Below are 23461 nucleotides of genomic sequence, written 5' to 3'. Positions count from 1 at the left end.
GAGCTAGTTGGCATATAAACTTCTACTACTGTAGTAGGCGTGGGCTTCGTGTCTATCTTGGCTACAATAATGCGTTCACTATGCTGTTTTTAGTAGCTTACCCGCACTCCTATTTTTTTATTCATTATTAAAGCTACTCCTGCATTACCCCTATTTGATTTTGTATTTATAACCCTGTATTCACCTGGCCGAAAGTCTTGTTTCTCCTGCCACTGAACTTCACTCATTCCCATTATATCTAACCTTAACCTATCCATTTCCCTTTTTAGATTTTCTAACCTACCTGCCCAATTAAGGGATCTGACATTCCATGCTCCGATCCGTAGAACGCCAGTTTTCTTTCTCCTGATAACAACATCCTCTTGAGTAGTTCCCGCCCGGAGACCCAAATGGGGGACTATTTTATCTCCGGAATATTTTACCCAAGAGGACGCCATCATCATTTAATCATACAGTAAAGCTTCATGCCCTCGGGAAAAATTACGGCCGTAGATTCCCCTTGCTTTCAGCCGTTCGCAGTACCAGCACAGCAAGGCCGTTTTGATTAATATTGCAAGGCCAGGTCAGTCAATCATCCAGACTGTTGCCCCTGCAAATACTGAAAAGGCTGCTGCCCCTCTTCAGGAACCACACGTTTGTCTGGTCTCTCAACAGATACCCCTCCGTTGTGGTTGCACCTACGGTACGGCCATCTGTATCGCTGAGGCACGCAAGCCTCCCCACCAACGGCAAGGTCCATGGTTCATGGGGAATTTTGTTCCACGGTATGGATTGGAAATCAGATGATTTGTGAAGAAGGTGAAAGTGACGGGAGAGATCAGAGGAATGATAGGATGAAAAGGCAGTTGGTGAGTGGGTGCCCAAGCTGCAAGAGAACAAAGGGGCTGGAGACGTGCTGGGCGAAAACTTGTAGATTGCTCTAAATGTGCAAAAACGGAAAAACCAGTCCTGCAATGTTCGTGAACAGTATTACTGGTCGATTAAATACCTAGGCATAGCGTTGCCAGCGACAGCAAAGGAACGAGATCATTAGTCCGACTGCAGGGAAAGCGAAAGGTTGACTTTTTATTGGGAAAACTCTAGGAAACCTGTTGTGAAACGATAGTACAAATGTATCACAATACCAATACTGAGAGTATGATGCAACAGTCGTCCAAATATAAGATGTATTTAATTTAAAAACAGCGTGATATGTGTAGGGGCGAGTTTTATATCTTTGAAAATCCTTATTTGCTTTTTCCTATTTTTCACTGTGCCTATTGGCGTAATACTGTTAAGAACTTGATAATGCTACTCACAATACTTAGAACAAGTACATGAATATATGTTCATGACTATACCGGCACAAACGTACATCCAGTTCATATAAAACAACAATGAATCTGTCCAGGCTGAGAACTTAGTTACATAAACCAACAATCTGTTCCGGAAGTAAACAACAGCCCAGAGATAAAGCCATTTAACACATCGCTGCCCGAACTGTGGTGGTCCCTATTTCCGAGAGCAGATTCCGGGCCGGTGGGAACTCTCTTCCCACTGTTACTAATGTGAGCTCTGTCTTGCATAGCTGATGCCCTCTGACTGAAAACTGGTGAAGGCAGACTCCTGGCAGACGATTATAAACTGCTGTCTGTCAAGGTATCTTGAACGCTTGACTCCGTCGATGATGAACTCTGCTGAATTCCCGTTGAACTGTCTAACTCGCTCGGCTGCCAGTTACAAAGCCGCACGGATTACTACAGTGAATCTGCAAGACTGGTTGGTGTTACAGGCCATAACGTGCGCCTCACTCGTTGGCTCCTCCGTCGGGCTGCTGTCAACGTTGTGCACGATTGGTGTACGTAACGAGGGTTGGTAATACAGTGCAGTCGGCGCTGGTGGCATCTCAGCGCTCTTGGACTCGCCTCGGTTTAGGCACACTGAGAAGCCGCTGCGTGAGAGAGGTGGTCTACTCGATAGGGGCAGCAAGGTGGGACACAACGTGTTTCCCAAAAAATGTTGCATTTTCAAATTAAATAAATCAGACATTTGGCCAACTGATTAGTCACAATCTCTATACTAATTCTAGGAAAGTGTAGCCCATTTGTAAAGGATACCGCATACCCTTGTGCGAGGGATTCCCATCATGTCAGACTCAAAAATGACAACAAAGCATTAAAATTTTGAACATGGCTGCGTTATCAGCGACTGTTTACAATGTAAAATTAAAGCAACAACAGCCTTCGGTCGCAAAAATGAAGTCTTGTGACCTAGGTTTCGGGAACTACTAAGAGTGCCTTCATCAGAACTCAAAGTGGCATATCACATATAAAATACGTGTAAATATCAAGGGATAAAGCTTTAGTCACAAAATTTTAAAATACAAAACACAGAAGGCAAGCCACTATGGGCTGCTAACACACGTCGAGCTACGGTAGCATTCACAGGCAAGCTGCCGAATTTGTTAATGGTGGATTCCATTAACACGCGATTATTTCTGAAATGGGAGTACTTGGAGAGAATAACACGTCGTCTCGTGAAAAGCTATTGGGAAGGCTTAGAGAACCAGCATTCGCACAGACAGCTTAAAATCACTTAAGGACACCGTGAAGGACCGCAAAGGCAAGAAAAAGGAAATCATTTCTCGTGTGGAAGAATACAGACAGTTGTTTCTCCCTTGTATTACCTGTGAGTGTACAGTGTGCAGTGGATAAACTACAGTAAAATAAACATAGGTTAATTTGTAGCTATGTTTCCATTACTGTGTTTCATTCTCTGTGTCTACTCCGTTATTTTGGTTCTCTTTTGTATTTCTGTATATGTTATTTGTGGCCGAATGTGTTGTTGACGATTGCCCTGCCTTTCCCTGATACAATGAAACAATTGCAGACCTTCATGACTGAAGCATAGGGCCTAAGAAATTCTAGCAGGTGGATAGCCTTTGTTTCACAATGTTTTGACAAGAAAGTGAGACGGACGCCTCTAACATAGTATATACGAGGTACAGAGTGAGCTAAACTATACTAGGATGATTCGCCAGTTTAGCGAAGCGGGTGAGTGATTCCTACAGGTAAGGCGGCATCATTTAGAAAGACTGCGGGGTGGCAAAGAACAGGGCATTAAACTAATAATACTGCCACGAGGCTGAGATGTTTGCTGAACTCTATCGAGAAGTGTTACCAGGGAAAACTGGCGCTACCCATACACCTAACACGGAGCGGCGTAGGCTACGGCACGCTGTTACTATTTCGCGGCACTCTCCTCGAGTGCCTACTTCTTGGAAGACGCGCGTCTTGTCCCGTTCCGACACCAGTCTTCAAAGCGGTCGTCTCAGAAGCCAGCTAGAAATGTCTGAAAGCCGGAAGAGTAAGGAGCAACGACCGAGGCTTTTGATTGTGCGCTCACCATACGAGTGCTAGACAATAGCAGCAGGACATTTCAGAAGGCTCTGTTCAATTTTACGGCTGGAAATGGCTTTCTGTCCTTCTAAGAATCTTAGTGTAGCTATTCAGAGACGGCGCAAGTGGATGGAAGAAAACGAAACTTATGCCAAAAGACACAAACACACACCAGAGTGAAATTTTTTGATGGTGATGCTGTAATATATAAACTAATACCCCACTCGTAACGAAGATGTCCTCATTGGTCACTAGATATTTACTGCTAGATAAAGGGCTCCCGTAGTCGATGTTTAGCTGTGATTGCAAGCTCTTATGTTGTTCCTGTATTTCTTTTAGTGTCACTTACCCATCATTCTTTCGAGCGTCGTCTGCATAATTAATGTCTTTTGGAATGTGGTATGCCTACTACCCATTTATCTAGTTACCTATCCGGTCTACATCCAGTTTATTTTCATTACGATTTATTCCATTACAGTTTGTTCTTTGATTTCGTTATTAGAGTGTCTCTCCTAATAATCCTCGAGTGGATCTAGTTCTTCACAATAAACCCATTCTCACGCCTGTAATTCAGGGGTGACGATACATACCTACTACAAACTTTCATTGCCAGAAACATTATGCGCTTCGTTTTGAAAACGCTATTTAGTTTACCAAAAGTAATCCATGCCATTTGTGTTCTGTTGATCTCATTTCCTGCACATGCAGTTGTCTTCAACCCCTTCAATACATCACTGGGACCTTTAACTTAGAATTTAATTTTTTTCTTTCCTTTATAATGTGTATCTGCAACTGTATCTGTGTTATTATTTTAAAAATTTAAATATTTATATTTAATTAGCCTGTATGTGAGCAATATTGTGCACTACATACAGAACTTGACTTGTACTAAGAAAGGATTACGTTCAGGTCGACCTGATGTGCTTTATTACTTGGAGATTCTTGATTTTCGCGAGCAGTCCTCTTACCGACTAAGCTATCAAACACGGCTGGCTCATCCTCGCACACTCTCCCTGTACCTTTCTGGTACTGATCGAAAGCACCCGGACTCCTACTAATGGGCATTAATATGGGTGTGTCAACAATTCATCTTTATGACGGCTTGATCTCTGCTGGGGACACTTTCTCTGCGGTCTCTGAATGTCTGTGGAAGAATGACAGCCCATTCTTCCTCAAGAGACGGAAATAGAGAAAGAATGTAGGGCTATGAGGTCTGGAGCGAAGTCGACGTTCTAACTCATCCCAAAGGTCTTCCGACGGGTTAACATTGGGGTTCTGGGCAGCCAAATCCGTTTCAGGAATGTTTCTGCTTACTATTGCTCAGCAGGTACCGCTTTATGACTGGATTCACTATCAAGCAGTTCCAGTCACCGTCTCCGAATTCTTCGTGCACTGTATGCATTACACAATACTGTAAAATGTGTTCATATTCTTCCGAAGTGGCGTTTCCTTAAGAGCAATAACGGTATCACACCCTAATAACGAAGAACATCCACCTAACACATCACCCGCTCCTCCGTTGCCAGTACACATGACGGCAGGTAACGTTCTCAAGGCAGTCGCCAAACTTAAACTCTTTCATCGGATTGCCATAGGATATAGCGTGATTCATCGCTCCAGATCACACTTCCCTGTCATTTACTGTCCAAGGGTGTCACTCTCTACTCCACCTCAAGAGTCACTTAGCACTCGTTACGTGTGGCCTATGAAGAGGTGCGCGACCATTGTACGCTTTTCTTTTTGACACCCTATGCACAGTAGGAAGAAACACATACATCTACATCCACACGACTACTATGTAAGTTCAACTTAAGTGCCTTGCAGAGGTTTCATCGGACCACATTCAGACTGTTTCTCCACCCCGAATAGCGCGCGGGAGAAGTGAGTATTTCATCTTCCAGCGCCAGCTGCGATTTCTCTTATTTTATTATGATAATAATATATTATAGACTGGCATCAAAAATAATTTCTCCTTTTCAAGAGCAAGCTGATGATTGAAATTTCCCAAAACGTTTGCGCCGCAACGGAAAATGCCTTTGTTTTAATGCCTGCCAGACCAACTCGCGTATCACATATCACATTCGTGACATCCCCCCCCCCCCACCAACCCTTTTTCGCGATAATACAAAAGTATGTGTCCGGCTCCGAGCATTTTCGATATCCTCCGTCAGTCCTATCTGGTACGGATCCCATACCGCGCAGAAATACCACAGACGAGGGCAGACAAGCGTATTGTAGTCAGTCCCTTTAGTCAACCCGTGTTCTGCTAATAAATAGCAGTCTTTAGCTCGCCTTTCTCATAACATTATCTATATGACAGCTCCAATTTGCAGGTACAAGGAAGGTAACTGCGAGGAAAACTTGGTTCACAGAAGAAATGCATCAGCTGATCAATGAAAGATGGAAGTACAAAACCGTTCACGGAAATTCAGTAATATAGAAATGTAAGTCAGTTAGGAATTAAATAAATAGGAGGTATAGGAAAGCAAAGAAGAAAAGGTTGCAGGAACAATATGAGGAAATCGAAAAAGAAATGTTAGTCGCAAGCACTGTTTCAGCTTACAGAAATGGAAAATAATCTCTGTGTAATTAAAGGCTAGAAGACAGAGCGGATAGGTCGGAGTGCGTTGAAGGCCTCTACGACGGAGAAGTCTTGTCTGATGACGAGCCTGAGGAGGAAATGGAAGTCAATATCGAAAACATAGGGGATCAATTATTACAGTCAGAATTTAAGATAGCTTTGGAAGACTAGCGATCAAATAAGGCATAAGGGATAGATAACATTTCTTCGAAATTTCTGAAATCATTGTGGGAAGTAGCAACCAAGAGACTATTCAAGCAGGTGCGTAGAATCTATTAGTTTGGAGACGTGCTTTCATACTTCAGGAAAAAATCACCCATACAATATCGAAGATAGCAATGGCAGTTAACTGCGAGAACTATCGCATAGTCAGCTTAACGGCTCATGTATCCAAGCTGCTGACAAGAAGAATGGTAAAAAAACTGACGACATATTAGATGACGGTGAGTTTGGCTTTCTGAAAGCTAAGGGGACCAGAGAGGCAGTTCTGGCGTTGTGACTGATAAGGGAAGCAAGACTGAAGTAAAATGAAGACACATTTGTACGACTTGTCGAGATTGGGCAACCGTTCGACAATGTAAAATGGTGAAAGGCAGTTCCGAAAGAAGAAGAGTAAGCTGTGCTAAAACATATAAGGGTGAGAGACATGGATGTAGTTTTTCGCCCCTGCTGTGCAAACTCTTGATTCAGAAGCAAAGAAAAATTAGAAGACATATTGAGTGGAATGAACACGCCAATGAGTACAGAACTCGGATTGAGAGTAAATCGAAGGAAGACGAAAGTAATAAACAGTAGCAGAAATGATCTTACGATAAACTTAACATCAAAACTGCGGGACACAAAGTGGATGAAGTAAAGAAATTCTGCTATCTTGGAAGTAAAATAACAGATGACAGACGAAGCAAGGAGTACAGAAAAATTAGATTAGTAGAGGCAAATAGGGGATTCCTGGCTAGGAGATACCTGCTGGTATCGAACATAAGTCTTAAGCTGAGGGATAAATTTGTGAGAACGTACTTTGGGAGCACAGCATTTTATGATAGTGAATCATGGACTATAGGACAACAAGGAAGGAAGAGAATCGAAGCCTTTAAGATTTGGTGTACAGAATTATGATGATGATGATGATGAAAGGTAAGAAGAAGGGATACGATGATAGGATATGTGCTAAGACATAGAGGAATAACTTCCATGGTATTAGAAAGGGCTGTGCAGGATGAAAGCTATAGAGGGAGACAAGAGATTGGAATAAATCCAGGACATAATTGAGGACGTATGGTGGCACTGGTACTCTGAGATGAAGCGGACGGCACAAAAGAGGAATTTGTAGCGGGCCGCATCAAACGACTCAGAGGACTGATGATCCGAAACAAAACACGCATTCATTGTGTTATCTGTACTGCTGGTACAACATTGGAAATCACAAGTGATTCCTTCCGCAGATTTCAAGCGAGTTTTTTACAATCACTTTCCGCAATGATCGACGGTCCCTATTTGTTCAAAAATGGTTCAAATGGCTCTGAACACTATGGGACTTACCTTCTGAGGTCATCAGTCCCCTAGAACTTAGAACTACTTAAACCTAACTAATCTAAGGACATCACACACATCCTGCCTGAGGCAGGATTCGAACCTGCGACCGTAGCGGTCGCGCGGTTCCAGACTGTAGCGCCTAGAACCGCTCGGGCACACAAGCCGGCCATTAACGACAGGTTTCACCGTACTGCTCCAACGGACACGTTCCTTGCACGTTCTACACTGATTTCTGCGTTCATTTCACGTGGTGTGGTTTGACTGTTAGACCTGACAACTCTACGGAAACGACGCTGCTGTCGCTCGTTAAGTGTAGGCCGTCGGCGACTGCGTCGTCCGCGGTGAGAGGTAATGTCTTAAATTATGTATTCTCACTCTCTTGACACTGTGGATCTCGGAAAATTGAATCCTTTAACGATTTCCGAAATAGAACGTCCCATGCGTCGAGCTCCAATTACCATTCCGCTTTCAACGTCTGTAAATTCCGGTTTTGCGGCCATTATCACGTCAGACATCTTTTCACGTGAATCACCTGAGTACAAATGATAGCTCCGCCAATGAACTGCCCTTTTATACATTGTGTACGCGATTTACCGCCGTGTGTATGTGTGCACATCGCTATCCCATGACTTTTCTGTCACCTCAGTGCACATACGGATGTCCAGTTACTTTTGATCGGCTATTGTACCTTGTGGGACTTGTATAGGCAGGGGTGTAAACGTGGAAGCGTGTGGGTAATGAGGAAACGTCTAGTATCTGGCCTGCAGAGTGCTGCACTGGAGTGGGGCAGCCAGAAATTGTTGCAATAGTTCCCATTTGTCACGGTAGAGGGTTAGAAGACAGTTGAGCAACAGACGCCGTGACAGTGATGCAATTTACGTTCGCGCTTCTTCTAAACCATTTTCGAGGTAAGTTGTGCTATTATATTTATCTAGATACTTTGTAGTTATATTTCTTTACGTCTGATAGCTTATAAAGGGAGGTGCATAGAAGGTTTTAGCAGTCCTTTGTCAACCTTAAACGGGTAGCTGCTTAATGTTATCTACCGAAATTAATGGCAATTGTGTAGGTAGTGTGGAAGCATACATACGATGGCATTGTGGAAACGTTTCCACAATACCAACATCAAATACATTACTTCTAATACGTTTTGCGTCTGTTCCTAGATGCCACGAAAGCTAACTGATCGGAAACCAAGACCTATTGTGAAGAAGTGGGATGCTGAAAACATGATTAAGGCTATAATAGCCTCAAGGGAAAGCAGGTGGGGTTAAGAAGAGCAGTAAAAGCTTTCAGTGTACCTCACATGACACTTCAAAGGTTTATGCATAGTGATATGTCACCTGAGGAATGTGTTTCTTTGAGACTTGGACGTAAGCTTGTACTACCTGATGCTACTGAGAAACAGTTGGTACAGTATCTCATTGAAATGGATAAAACAGAAGGTCAAAATCGTTGTCAAATACCTCATCAAATACGTGTGTGTCTCCACAAGATATCATGCCAGTCCCTCCGCTAAAAAGGCGGTTTCCAACAGAGGTCGTAAGCCAGGTTCACCAGCTGTTTTGACAACTTCGCCTTATAAAACACGCCTTGAAGACTCATTACTGAAGGGTAAACAGAAGCTTCCTAAGGCACCTGCCAAAAGCAAGAAAAAAACGTGAAGCTCCTCCTAGACAACCGTGCAAAAAACAGCTTAAGTTATCTGAGGATTGAGATGAAGAGCCCAATGCACCAACTGTCTCTTCAGGCTAGTCACATTTGGATCTCGCAGTTGGGGAAGAAAAACCTACTGAAGAAGATGGAATTTGTATTTTTTGTGAAGGCGCATTTTCCAAAGATATTCGGGGAGAATTGTGGATTAAGTGTGTAGTGAGTGAGGAGTGGAGTCACTCTTTGTGTGCCGGAAATGAAGGAGATATTTACATATGCGATTTTTGCAAGTGAACTCCGCTTATGAAGCATTTTTCTAATACAGTTGCGTTTAAAAATATTTTTGTGTAATTTAAATTTAATATAAAATAAAATAGTTTCTGACATTTTCAATAGTTTTCTTTGGAAGTAGTCAGTTTCCCACAATATTAAGGCGTTTCCACATTACCCGCACTTCTTGAAAAGTTAGTGAGTTGTTGTGCAAGCAGAAAATGTTTCTTCATTTTTAACATATTTAGTGTTTGTGTTTAATAATATTACATTCATTGGTAAAACATTATGAATTAGCTTTGGCTAATTTTTGAAGCTGAAAGAGAAGTAAACATTTCTTTTATACAACAAAAACAAACTGGGTTTCCACATTTACACCCCTACCTCTACTCTTTGGAAGAAAGCGTATTGCGGAGAAATGGCTTAGCCACAGCCTGGAGGTTTGGACTCTGTTTTGAAACTTCATAGTAGGTTAAAACAGTATGCCGGAGCGTGACCGTAAATGTAAAGTTCCGTTCGAGCTCCGGTGCGGCGCTTTGTTTTAATCTGGCAGGAAGTTTCAAAGCAGCGCACACTCCACTGCAGAGTGAAAGATTTATTCTGAAATAATCCTTAATACCATAGAAGTCTACCATTAGTCTTCAAGGCATCTGTGATAAAAAATATTACTACCGTCTGACAAAATAGTTTTGCAAGCACATTCTGGCGAATGACGCGGCACTGCAGACGCCTTTGCTTACTCTGACCTCCAATCGAGTTGACGGCGGAGTGACTAGCGGGCACGCGGCCAAATGGTCGCACTGGCGGTCGATGCGGTGTCGCGACACGCCATATCCAATTGTCGATAATTGAAACGTAGCTGCGGCAATTGGCCTGGCCGTGAGCGCCTTGTGTGAAGCAAATTGGTATAATCGTTCCGTTCAGCCACGCTGCAGTGCGGAGGTCTCTGAACTCCCCTCTGGCCTCGAGGCCGTCTGAATTCCGCCGTATTCCATCAGAGGCGAGCAATGTCAGACGATAGCTGATCACGTTCTCGTTAGATCAAAGGAAGTGCATAAGTTCGTAATGCTTTTGTTTTGCATGCCGGTATTCCGGTTGCTATGGGTTTACTCATCGATTGTCACTTTTCATTTGTAGATGTCTGTTGCTATTTGAGTTTTCTTATTGGCCGGCCGCTGGTGGCCGAGCGGTTCTAGGCGCATCGGTCTGGAACCGCGCGACCGCTACGGTCGCAGGTTCGAATCCTGCCTCGGACATGGATGTGTGTGATGTCCTTAGGTTAGTTAGGTTTAAGTAGTTCTAAGTGCTAGGGGACTGATGACCTGAGACGTTAAGTCCCATAGTGCTCAGAGCCATTTGAACCATTTTTCTTATTGCCATTTTGTCATGTGGAGGTAGTGATTTAGTTGTCGATGCTATAAAATGGAGTGACATGTGGAGAGATCGGAACATTTCCGACATATTCTTCTGTAATAGCTCAGTAGAGGGGTGACAGCAGCGGATGCAGCCAGAAACGTTTGCGCCGTTGATGGGGATAATGCCACTGGAAACAGCACTACAGGAACTTGGTTTTCTCGTTTTATGGAGGATCGTTTTGACATTGGTGACTCTCCAAGTTCAGGAAGACTTTCGGGATTTGATGAAAATCGTTTAAACGCATTTATCCACTATGACTGAGGTCAGTGTACTCGAGAACTGGAAAATTTGATGAACTGAGATCACTCCACCGTCGTGTGACGTTTGCATGCAATGGGGAAGGTTGAAAAATCGGGTATATGGGTACCGCATGCTCTAAGCCAAAATCACAAAAATCAACGAGTGGCCGTATGTGCATCTCTGCTTGCTTGTCATCAGTTGGTGCGTGAAAACACCGACCATTCCTATCGTGTTTCGCTACTGGTGATGAGATCTTTCTATCTTTCTTTCTTTTGCTTGTGCCTTTATTCCGCAATGACACAGGGCCGGCAAAAAAAAAAAAAAATGGTTCAAATGGCTCTGAGCACTATGGTACTTAACTTATGAGGACATCAGTCCCCTAGAACTTAGAACTACTTAAACCTAACTAACCTAATAGACATCACACACACATATCCATGCCCGAGGCAGGATTCGAACCTGCGATCGTAGCGGTCGCGCAGTTCCAGTCTGAAGCACCTACAACCGCTCGGCCACCACGGCCGGCCCAGGGGCGGCAAGGTTAATAGGATTTGGCAAGCTTAATTTAAGGGGTGGCCGCATGCCCTTCCTACCGCCACCCCGTACCCCCCGGGACGGAATTAGTGTACCTCAACTCTCTGTGTCTAGTGTATTCCATGGAATTGTGCGAATGTGTTGAGATCTCTGCGAGCGGTGTAACTGAGGCGGGACGTGGGGACCAGCCTGGTATTCACCTAGTGGGATGTGGAAAATCGCCTAATAACCACATCCAGGCTGGCCGGCACACCGGCCTCCGTCGTTAAGCCGCTGGGCGGATTCGAACTGGGGCCGGCGCTCTCGGCTAGCCTGGCGGGTCCGTTACTGGTAATGAGATATGGTGTATTTATACTGACGTAAGGAAAAGAAAGGAATTGTTGTGACCAAACAAAGCAGCAACTCCCAGTGCAAAGACATGCACGCACCCGCGATAGATAATGTTATGCATCTGATGGAACGCGACGGTATGGTGTTCTAAGAATTGCTTCTCCGAGGTGTAACCATCACTAATGACGTTTACGGTCAACAACTGAGATATCTTGCAAACACAATCCGAGAACAACGACCAGGAAGATTGTGTGAACTATTGGTACTTCACGAAAACGCCCGCATGCATTCTGCTACACTGACAAAGAACACTGTGCAGGAATTGAGTCGGGAAGTCATTGCGCATCCACCTGATCTTGCGCCCTTTCCCGCTCTCTACCGACCAACGTTGAAGGAACTTCCTTTCCGGATGAAAATTGGCTCCGAACATGGCTCGATGAGTACTTCGCCTCAAAAGCACGTAATTTCTACAGTTGCGGAATCGAAAAGTTACCCTTATGTTGGTCAACTGTTGTAGATAGTGAAGGAGAATATATTATAGATGATTAAGATCTCTCTTATGTATATCTTTTGTGTTTATTGAACTTACGGGAAAACGTTAGAAACTTATGCACGAACCTAACAATTAAATGGACAGACACCAACTGAATTACATCCTGATAAGAGAGATTCCGAAATCAAATGCTGGATTCAAGGCGTACCGAGGTGCAGATATAGTGTCAGCAATGAGGAAGGGTATGAACCTGAAGCTGAAGAGAATCGTCAGGAAGAATCAGTATATGAGTGTAATATTGAAATACTGAGTAATTACGATATGCATTTGAAATTAACTAAGGCTGCAGATACTGCGTTAAATGACAGCAGATGGTTTAATTGAAGACAAATCGATGCCTTTGTAAAACGGAAATTACGGATGCTGGCCAAACTAATAGAAGTTCAAGGAAGGTAACTGCGGAGAAACCTTTGATAAAGAAAGAAATACATGAACTGACCGGCAAGAGAAGAAAATGCAACAAGAGAAGAAACTACAATAATGTTCAGGAAAAGAAAGGTATACGACAGTAGAAGTCGCTCGGGAATCAAACCAATAGATAGTGTAGGGAACTAAGGCAAAGTGGCTGCAGAAAAATCGAAAAGGAAATGGTCGTCGGATGAACAGATTCAGCTTACGAAAAAGTCAAAACAATTTTTTTGTGAAATTAAAAGCAAATTAGCAAAAATTAAGAATACTTAAGAATACATAGGAGTTTCGCTGTTCAACGCAAAGGAATGAGAGTGAGAGTAAGAGAGCGAGAGAGAGAAAGAGAGAGAGAGAGAGAGAGAGAACTTCGGCGCTGACTTTCGACGATAAATTGGTAGGCACATGACAAGAGTCCAGGGAACTTGTGTTGAATTTTCACTCTGGTCTTCCCGACGTATGTTTTTTATATTTGAGCATTTTTCTCATGACAACATTGTTGCTGATTTCATTTTCCGCATTGGAATCTATCCTGAATTCAGAGTATGAAATCTATTTATCATAAAGATGTCCGCCCCGATAGCTGAGTGGTCAGCGTGACGGATTGCCGTCCTGCGGGCCCGGGTTCGATTCCGGCTGGGTCGGGGATTTTCTCCCCTCAGGGACTGGGTGTTGTCTTCATCATCATTACATCCCCATCCGGCACGGGTCGCCCAATGTGGCGTCGAATGTAATAAGACCTGCACTAAGGCGGCCGGACCTGCCGCGTAAGGGGCCTCCCGGCCAATGACGCTAAACGCTCGTTTCATTTCCATTTCATCATAAAGAAGATTCTGCAAGGAAATTTGAAGAAAGTTCTTTCGCCCGAGAGACATTCAACATGCTATATCCTGGTACGCCTAACCGTTCCGCTAATGAACAGAAAGCCATGAGAGTATCAGCGTGTACAGCCTGTCTATTTCTTGGATGGCTATCTCCTGCTGCACTCGTTCATGGAGGCAATGCCGGGCTATTGCCCTGGTTCCAAATAAATGAGAGTGGTCTGAGAGACATTTCACGCTGATTACTTTTAAGTAAACATCAAGTTAACTCATACTTTCTCAACAAACATATATTTTTACTTTCACGAAAGTGCTTAAGTCCGTGTGTGGATCTGATTGAATATTCATGTTTATGTCACCATACACGTTTCTTTTCACTGATGTAAAACATCGCCATTGGTGGTACTTCCTGCAGATTTTTTCACATATGAGGAAGCGTGATTTCCTGGCACGCTTTTTAGGAGTTCCTTCGTTTGGCGTCGATATTTGTAACTTGGTCTTGCGTTGGTTTGTAGCACTACACATTTTCTGGAGTGGAATACGACGCGTTATAGTAACACTGGTATATTGTTGTTGTTCCTGGCTAAAGAGTTCTCACTGTAACATAACAGCAGAATGCGGGCGGTACAAGAACTAGCTTCCTCGTGTGAGAGAAAATCGGACATAAAATACCATTTATTGAAAACGTTTTTTTAATAAAATGACTTGTCTAAAAGAAAGAAATAAAACATATCAGAGAAAATTTGTCACGCCTTTGAATAATGCTCAAAATCATATACAGAAATTGAGATTTTACGGCCTACGCAATCCACCAGACCTATATACCCCAGTTGTCTTTAAAATTCTAAGTTAAATCACCTCTTCTTCTGTAGTGGTCAATCCAAGGATTGGTTTGCAACAGCTACAATGGCAGCTTGTCTCCATTCTGTGCGTCTTTCAGCTTTTCTCTTCATTTCTTTATAGGTGTTACATCTCACATCTTTCACAATTTGATCCATGTACCTCAGCCGTGGTCTTCCTCTTGGTCTTTTTCCCTCAACTTATCCCTCTATGATTGCGTTCAGAAGTCCTATATGTCTTAATAGATGGCCTGTAAATTGCACTCTACTTTTAACAATGAAACTCCAGAAGCTTCTCTTCTCACCTGCTCTTTCCAGAACCACTTCGTTTGTGACGTTGTTGATACATTTTATTTTGAGCATGCGTCTATAGCACCACCCTTCAAAAGAATTTAGCTTTTAGTCTTCCTCTGTCCCGAGAGTCCATGTTTCACACCCATAGCATGCCACACTCCACACATGTGATTTCAAAAATCTTTTCCTGATTACAAGGCTCATGCTCTTAGATGTTAAGATGTTTTTCTTCTTGTTAAAAGCAGCCTTTGCTTGAGCAATTCTACTTCTCACTTCTGCCTTGCTCCTTCCATCCCAGGTAATATTATTGCCCAGATAAGTAAATTTATCATCTTGTTCAAGCCGTTCATTGCCTACATGAACTTGGACTTTCACTTGATATTTTTTGTCGCATGTCATTACTTTTGTTTTTGCTTTATTACTTCTCATATTATATTCTTCCCCCATAACTTTATCCATTCTATTCAGCAGGGCTACAAGATCTTCTTCATTTTCAGCTAGGACAGCTGTATCATCGGCATATCTTATCATATCTATTCGTTGGCCAAGAATTACTACACCTGTCTGTGAATTTGCCCTTACTTTTTTCAGCACCTCTTCAGTGTATAGGTTAAAGATAACAGGGGATAGTGCGCAACCTTGTCGGACACCTTTCCGTATCTGCACCTCTTCTTGTTTTGTCCGTCCACGGATAACTGCTGTCTCGTTTTTGTAAGTGAAATATTGAGCTTAAAATTCTCAATCGTGATCTCGGAATTTCTGAAATCATTGGTGGAAGTGGCAAACAAGCAATTATTCTGCTTGGTGCGTAGCATCTTCGAGACTGATGACGGAAATATATTACCGACTGCAAGAGGAAATAAATGCGAGAGCTATCGCATAATCAGATTAGCGTCTCATGAATCCAAGCTGCTGAAAAGAGCAGCATACAGAAAAATGGAAAAAAAACTGAGGGTCTATTAGGTGACAATCAGTTTCGCTTTCGGACAGGTAAAGGTACAAGAGAGGCAGTTCTGACGTTGCGATGGATAATGGAAACAAGACTTAATAACACATGACGGACCAACCAAGGGGACACACGAAAAGTAGACTAACACAGGCAAAGAGCGCACACGTACATGATAGTTTTGGGTTGGTCTGTCAGTCAAGTGAGCAAGTTTAGAATCACACGAAAGACTGCTCACAAGAGATCACCATAAGCGTTTACTCAATTTTAAACAGTTTTTCTTGATGACAGTTATGAGAGTGTGTTCTGTGCAGCATTTGTAAACATTCCGAGTCGTACATATTGAAGTGATGTAGAAGATATTAAAGCTATTCGGAGAATAATGTTGATTTTATGCCAAGCAAGATTCTGTGTATTTTTTTAAACTAGCTATACAACGTGACGGTCGGTCGAGTACCAACCTGTACCTTGAAACAGAAGAGGGTCTTCTAACAAATCAAAAAATGTGTGTGAAATCTTATGGGACTTAACTGCTAAGGTCAGCAGTCCCTAAGCTTACACACTACTTAACCTAAATCATCCTAAGGACAAACACACACACCCATGCCCGAGGGAGGACTCGAACCTCCGCCGGGACCAGCTGCACAGTCCATGGCTGCAGCGATGAGACCGCTCGGCTAATCTCACGCGGCGGTCTTTTAATAAAGAACATTCAATATTTGCAAATTAACTAAATTTCGCTAACTTCTTAACAGTTTTACTTGTCTTGAAATGGAAATTTGTGTGAGCTACCAATGGCTTCAGTTTCAGAATGTATCTAGCTCTTAACTGGTCGATGATAACGCTTCTGCTTAATTTGGTTTCATTTACTGATTATTGGTGTGTGTTGTTGTTGTTGTGATCTTCAGTCCTGAGACTGGTTTGATGCAGCTCTCCATGCTACTCTATCCTGTGCAAGCTTCTTCGTCTCCCAATACGTACTGCAGCCTACATCCTTCTAAATCTGTTTAGTGCATTCATCTCCCTCTACGATTTTTACCCTCCACGCTGCCCTCCAATACTAAATTGGTGATCCCTTGATTCCTCAGAACGCGTCCTACCAACCGATCCCTTCTTCTTGTCAAATTGTGCCACAAACTCCTCTTCTCCCCAATCCTATTCAATACTTCCTCATTAGTTACGTGATCTACCCATCTAATCTTCAGCATTCTTCTGTAGCACCACATTTCAAAGGCTTCTATTCTCTTCTTGTCCAAACTATTTATCGTCCATGTTTCACTTCCATACATGGCTACACTCCATACGAATACTTTCAGAAACGACATCCTGATATTTAAATCTACACTCGATGTTAACAAATTTCTCTTCTTCAGAAACGCTTTCCTTGCCATTGCCAGTCTACATTTTATATCCTCTCTACTTCGACCATCATCAGTTACTTTGCTCCCCAAATAGCAAAACTCCTTTACTACTTTAAGTGTCTCATTTCCTAATCTAATTCCCTCAGCATCACCCGACTTAATTCGACTTAGTAGAGTAAAAATGTATCAGACACAGGACCAAATACAATATTGACAAGATTTTCTCGATAGCAACGCTTTTTAATTTGAATCGAATATTTCTTCCTGCACGCATTACCGCGTTGTATCTTGGAGCATGTTTTCACATTTGGATAAACCTTAATTTTCCGGAGTAACTTTTGTAATTTCTGAAAAATACTGCAGCACCTAAAAAGAGAATGCCACCATTTAGAAACAGAATAATAAAATACATAAAACTTCTGTTGTAGCGCTGATTAGAGGCGGAAGTCTGAAAAATAGAGGAACCTGTAGAGGATAAGAAATGCACTGGAAGACAGAGACTGGAATATTTCCGACAAATAATTAAGGACGTAGTGTGAAAATGCCATTTAAAAAAAAAATGGTTCAAATGGCTCTGAGCAGTATGGGACTTAACATCTATGGTCATCAGTCCCCTAGAACTTAGAACTACTTAAACCTAACTAACCTAAGGACATCACACACATCCATGCCCGAGGCAGGATTCGAACCTGCGACCGTAGCAGTCGCGCGGCCCCGGACTGAGCGCCTAGAACCGCTAGACCACCGCGGCCGGCTGCCATTTTCAGATGAAGAGGGTGTCACAAGAGAGGAATTCTTGGTGGGCCGCGTCGAATCCAAAAACAAAAATCCACTTTCCCTTAGACCTCGATATCGTTGAATAATCCGCTTCTCAAGAATTTTCTTGTTACTTTCAAATGTCCTCTCTTACTAAAAAAGGTTGCACAGTGATTAAGAAAGTCAACTCGTAATTGGGAGAGAAGCTCAGATATAGGTGTTCCATGATTTCCGTAAATTATTTAAAAAGAGCGCGCGGATAGTTTCTTTGAAATGGCCATGGCAGAATCGCTGACTGGTCTTTGGCATATCACAACTTCGGCTTCGTCTCTCTTCCTCTTCTGTTACAGGAAACATTGAGAAGCCCCCTAGTCATTTGCCGAAACGCTAAAATCATGAAAACAGGGAGATGGCAGTAGTGAAAATCTTCGTCGTACAGTTATCATGTGTAATGGAAGGCATAAAGGACATAGATGACGTTTCAAACTTAAAAATCAGCTGTATGAACACCGGCGAAGCAGAAATACGATATAGCCTCGTTGAAGGATGCGTCTCGGCATTTTCATAAACCTGATTTAGGGAAATCACGGCAAATCTAAACATATTAATTCTTACAGTGCCTTACAGTCAAAACCGACTGCGAGCTAGAATACCTATCGGCTTTTGCTAGGCAATATGCGTGTTGTCTCTAAAAGATTCGAAGAGGCAATGCCAGTGTTTGCGTTGCGTAAAACAATTGGAGTGGCTAAGAATGTGATGTGGTCTGCCAAACCATAGAGTTGGTTGAAAAGTAGTCAATAAGAGGGCAAGGTGCAAGGCTGTCAGTCTGGCAGTGAAAGAATATATTTTTAGGTTAAAAGTGCATGGAGTTTTCGGCATAGTTCACTTTAAGGTGCAAAGTTTTTCCTTGAGTTGATTCCATTCCGAAATGCGATAGTGGATTGCTTGGAAAACACTCGTCTACAGAAGACACATCAAATGACTTGAGTAAAAATAATGCGAGAGTGGGCAGAATTTAAAGGATGGAAGCTTAGGGTAAATATCCCAACAATTATTATGTCCAATCGCTCGTTGTTCCAAACATTGACCTTTTAGGGAACAAAACACGTCACATTAGTTGAGTAAAAATAATACGATACATTTTAATGATGATATAATTAATGAACTGTACAAAATCATCTCTGACTTTAATAGCACCGTACACCATCAAAAGATATTTGTTAGAAATTCATGCATCATTTAGTGAATTTTCTTACCTGGAATGGGTGGAACAGGATCAACCTTCATCGGCAGCATGTATTCGTATTTAATTCCCGGGTTTGGTTCTTGATAGATGATCTGTGAAGAAATAATGAATCATTTATAATACTAGTATTCGTGATACATTTTCTGCATGATAATATTTCGACAAATATGACTTTTCCTCTAAATATAAACAAAATTAATGTTTTGGATTTGTCGGAGAAGACTATAAGGTAGCGACCACTCGTAGGAACGTTAAGAAAAAGAACAGTTTGTGCGTCATTTGTTAAGCCGTTCCCAATTGTGCTGAACCTAAATTTATGGAAATGTTGGAAAATGAGAAAGAACAAATTTGAAAGAGCTGGACGATATCAAAAGAGGATTACAATGTAAACTCATTACATGGCTAGCTATTTAGAAGAATCATGTGTGAGAGAATCATCTGAGAGCTCAAATGGTTCAAATGGCTTGGAGCACAATGGGACTTAACCTCTGAGGTCATGAGTCCCCTAGAACATAGAACTACTTAAACCTAACTAACCTAAGGACATCACACACATCCATGCCCGTGCAGGATTCGAACCTGCGACGGTAGCGGTTGCGCGGTTCCAGACTGAAGCGCCTAGAACCGCTCGGCCACACCGGCTGGCTCTGAGAGCTCAAATTAGGGCTGAATAAGAAGGTACTGGACGATATTGAAAACGATTACATCCAAATTGAAACTCTCGCTCTGAAACTTAGTTCACACTACGTTGTATGAAAACCCATGACAGAATAAAATTATGTATCGGACTGAAATTCGACCAATGCCATCTGCTTCTGCTGGCGAAACTCATTCGAACCGAAGAGTTGATGTGTCAGTCCATCTCCTACTTTCCCAACTTCACGGGGGTTCTGCGCATGGTAAATGAAATTTGTCATTGTCAGAATTAAGCAACTACATTTTCATTCACAAATGTCTTGATCGCATTTGGTGAATTTAAGGCGGTTAATTGACATCGACTAATGAGACGTGATAAAAACCAGTATCTTGTACGTTCAGCTTTCACGTCCTTTTTTTTTGTGGATGACAGTGCTCGATCGCATCGGGCAGCGCTGGTGAAGGGCCTCTTGCAACAATAGAATATTTGGCGACTGGACTTGCTTGCCTATTATCTTGACTTAAATCCCATCGAGCAGGTGTGGGATGCGTTCGGGAGAGGTGTTGAGGCACGCCAACATTCACTAAAGACCACCCAGCAGCTGTCAACCGAGCGGATGAACGAATGGGAAGCCCTAACCCCATAACTGCTAGCATCCTTGCAGCCAGCATGGCAGCATGCTTCGCCGTCCGTAGTGATGGAATGTCGTATTAAAAACCATGTCACGCTCTTTTTAATGCCCAGGGGACCTTCAGAAATCGCGGTGACTCCAGTGTAATTAATCAAATGAAACTATATGGTTTCCGAGACCTTTCCAAGTCTCTATCATCTATGATGTATATACGCAAACTCAAGCGACGAATGAAAATATTTACCATGGCCGGGATTCGAACCCGGGCCTCTTGCTGACTAGCAGATGTGCTGTTAGTCACTACGTCACCGTGGCACAGTGGCTTTGCACAACTGCACGGACTGCCCTAGAGGGAATACCAATTGGGCTGAGGCGTGAATAGGAATGTGGAGATTAGATTAATTATTCATTCCATAACCCACAAAAGAGGGGATCCTCGTGGGTGTGGAAAATGCCAGATAAACACATTACAAAAATGTAATTAGAAAAAGTTGGGTTTCATTAATTTTAATGATCCTCAGTCAATGAAATTAAACTTCTAATATTTACAGGTTTAATACTTACATCTGCTTTCCTTAAATCCATCATTCACACAGTTGCTGGTTACTTGGCTATTACAACCAAGTATTGTCAATAATTAAAGTAAATTATTCATTTCAATGTTCCTCAGTTGTAAACAGCCAGTTTATGTACAAGATTTAAAATTAAACTTCCACTATTTACAGACTTAAGACTTACATCTGTTTTCCATACATCCATCATTCATTCACACAGTAGGTAGTTACTTGGCTGTTACAACCAAGTATTGTCACTAATTAAAATATAGTAAATATTCATTAAAAGGGTCTACTGCACTTGCTGAGAAATACATGGAGGGAATAGAAGGAGTTGGTCACCAAAAATTCTTTTAAATTATATTTAAATTGTGCCTGGCCTGAAACTAAACTCGTAATGGTTGCTGGTAACTTATTGTAAATATGCATTGCTGAATACTGGACTCCTTTCTGGGCAAGAGTAACTGATTTTAAATCTTTATGTGTATTGTTCTTATTCCTAGTATTGATACAGTGTACTAAGCAGTTAGTTGGAAAAAGAGATGTATTATTTACAACAAACTTCATTAGTATGCCCAATTCTTTGAATAGCTTTCGACATGATGTTCTTGGATTTACACTGCAAACTACTCTTATTATACTCTTCTGTACTGGGGAGTTACCCCAAAATATGATACCGTATGACGTATTGGAGTGAGCCGGCCGTGGTGGCCAAGCGGTTAAAGGCGCTACAGTCTGGAACCGCGCGGCCGCTACGGTCGCAGGTTCGAATCCTGCATCGGGCACGGATGTGTGTGATGTCCTTAGGTTAGTTAGATTTAAGTAGTTCTAAGTTCTAGGCGACTGATGACCTTAGAGTTAAGTCCCATAGTGCTCAGAGTCATTTGTACCATTTTATTGGAGTAAAAATTAGCAAAATATGCCAGTTTTTTATATTTATATCTCCTATGTCTGACATCATTCGCACAGACTTGTTTAGGCGCTTTAACAGTTCGTTAGTATGTGTGGATTGAGGAGTGAGGTGTGTTAAGGTCGTCTGTGCAGTTGCGGAAAGCCAGTGTGCCAGGGTGGCATAGTGGTTAGCGCAAATGCCTAGTCATCGCGAGATCCAGTTTCGAATCCAAGCTTTGCTAAAAATTTTCATTTTTCGCTTCAGTCTGCATATACCGGGTGATCAAAAAGTCAGTATAAATTTGAAAACTTAATAAAGCACGGAATAATGTAGATACAGAGGTAAAAATTGACACACATGCTTGGAATGACATGGGGTTTTATTAGAACTCAAATGCAGGATGGCGCTGCACCCCATATTGCTAGACGCGTCAAAGATCTCTTGCGCGTTTCGTTTGGTGATGATCGTGTGCTCAGCCGCCACTTTCGTCACGCTTGGTCTCCCAGGTCCCTAGGGTCGCCAGACCTCCGTGCGATTATTGGCTTTGGGGTTACCTGAAGTCGCAAGTGTCTCGTGATCGACCGACATGTCTAGGGATGCTGAAAGACAACATCCGAGCCGACGCCAATGCCTCACCATAACTCCGGACATGCTTTACAGCGCTGTTCACAACATTATTCCTCGACTACAGCTACTGTTGAGGAATGATGGTGGACATATTGAGCGTTTCCTGTAAAGAACATCATCTTTGCTTTGTCTTACTTTGTTATGCTAATTATTGCTATTCTGATCAGATGAAGCGCCATCTCTCGGACATTTTTTGAACTTTTGCATTTTTTTAGTTCTAATAAAACCCCATGTCATTCCAAGCATGTGTGTCAATTTGTACCTCTATCTACATTATTCAGTGATTTATTCAGTTTTCCAATTTACACTGACTTTTTGATCACCCGGTATACAGGATGTTACAAAAAGGTACGGCCAAACTTTCAGGAAACATTTCTCACACACAAATAAAGAAAAGATGTTATGTGGAAATGTGTCCGGAAACGCTTAATTTCCATGTTAGAGCTCATTTTAGTTTCGTCAGTATGTACTGTACTTCCTCGATTCTGATGATCAAATTGTAAATTTTCACAATCAACATGTGTGGGCTGACGAGAATCCGCATGCAATTGTGCAATCACGTCAACAACACAGATTTTCTGTGAACGTTTGGGCAGGCATTGTTGGTGATGTCTTGATTGGGCCCCATGTTCTTCTACCTGCGCTCAATGATTTCATACGGGATACTCTACCTGTGCTGCTAGAACATGTGCCTTTACAAGTACGACACAACATGTGGTTCATGCACGATGGAGCTCCTGCACATTTCAGTCGAAGTGTTCGTACGCTTCTCAACAACGGATTCGGTGACCGATGGATTGGTAGGGGCGGACCAATTCAAATGGCTCTGAGCACTATGCGACTTAACTTCTGAGGTCATCAGTCGCCTAGAACTTAGAACTAATTAAACCTAACTAACCTAAGGACATCACACACATCCATGCCCGAGGCAGGATTCGAACCTGCGACCGTAGCGGTCGCTCGGT

General features: G+C 42.4%; 1 protein-coding gene across 1 annotated transcript in view; it reads right to left on the bottom strand.

Annotated features, from left to right (window-relative positions):
- LOC126190931 (ADAMTS-like protein 4) overlaps positions 1 to 23461 on the bottom strand; it is a 732673-nt gene that overhangs the window by 129112 nt on the left and 580100 nt on the right. The window contains exon 4 of the mRNA XM_049931570.1: positions 19166 to 19247. Within this exon, the coding sequence (XP_049787527.1) occupies positions 19166 to 19247 (82 nt within the window). The remainder of the gene's footprint in view (positions 1 to 19165; positions 19248 to 23461) is intronic.

Source organism: Schistocerca cancellata, chromosome 6, assembly GCF_023864275.1.
Source record: "Schistocerca cancellata isolate TAMUIC-IGC-003103 chromosome 6, iqSchCanc2.1, whole genome shotgun sequence".
NCBI lineage: Eukaryota > Metazoa > Arthropoda > Insecta > Orthoptera > Acrididae > Schistocerca > Schistocerca cancellata.
Note: the sequence above shows the minus strand (reverse complement) of the source record. Positions and strands in the feature narration are given on the sequence as shown.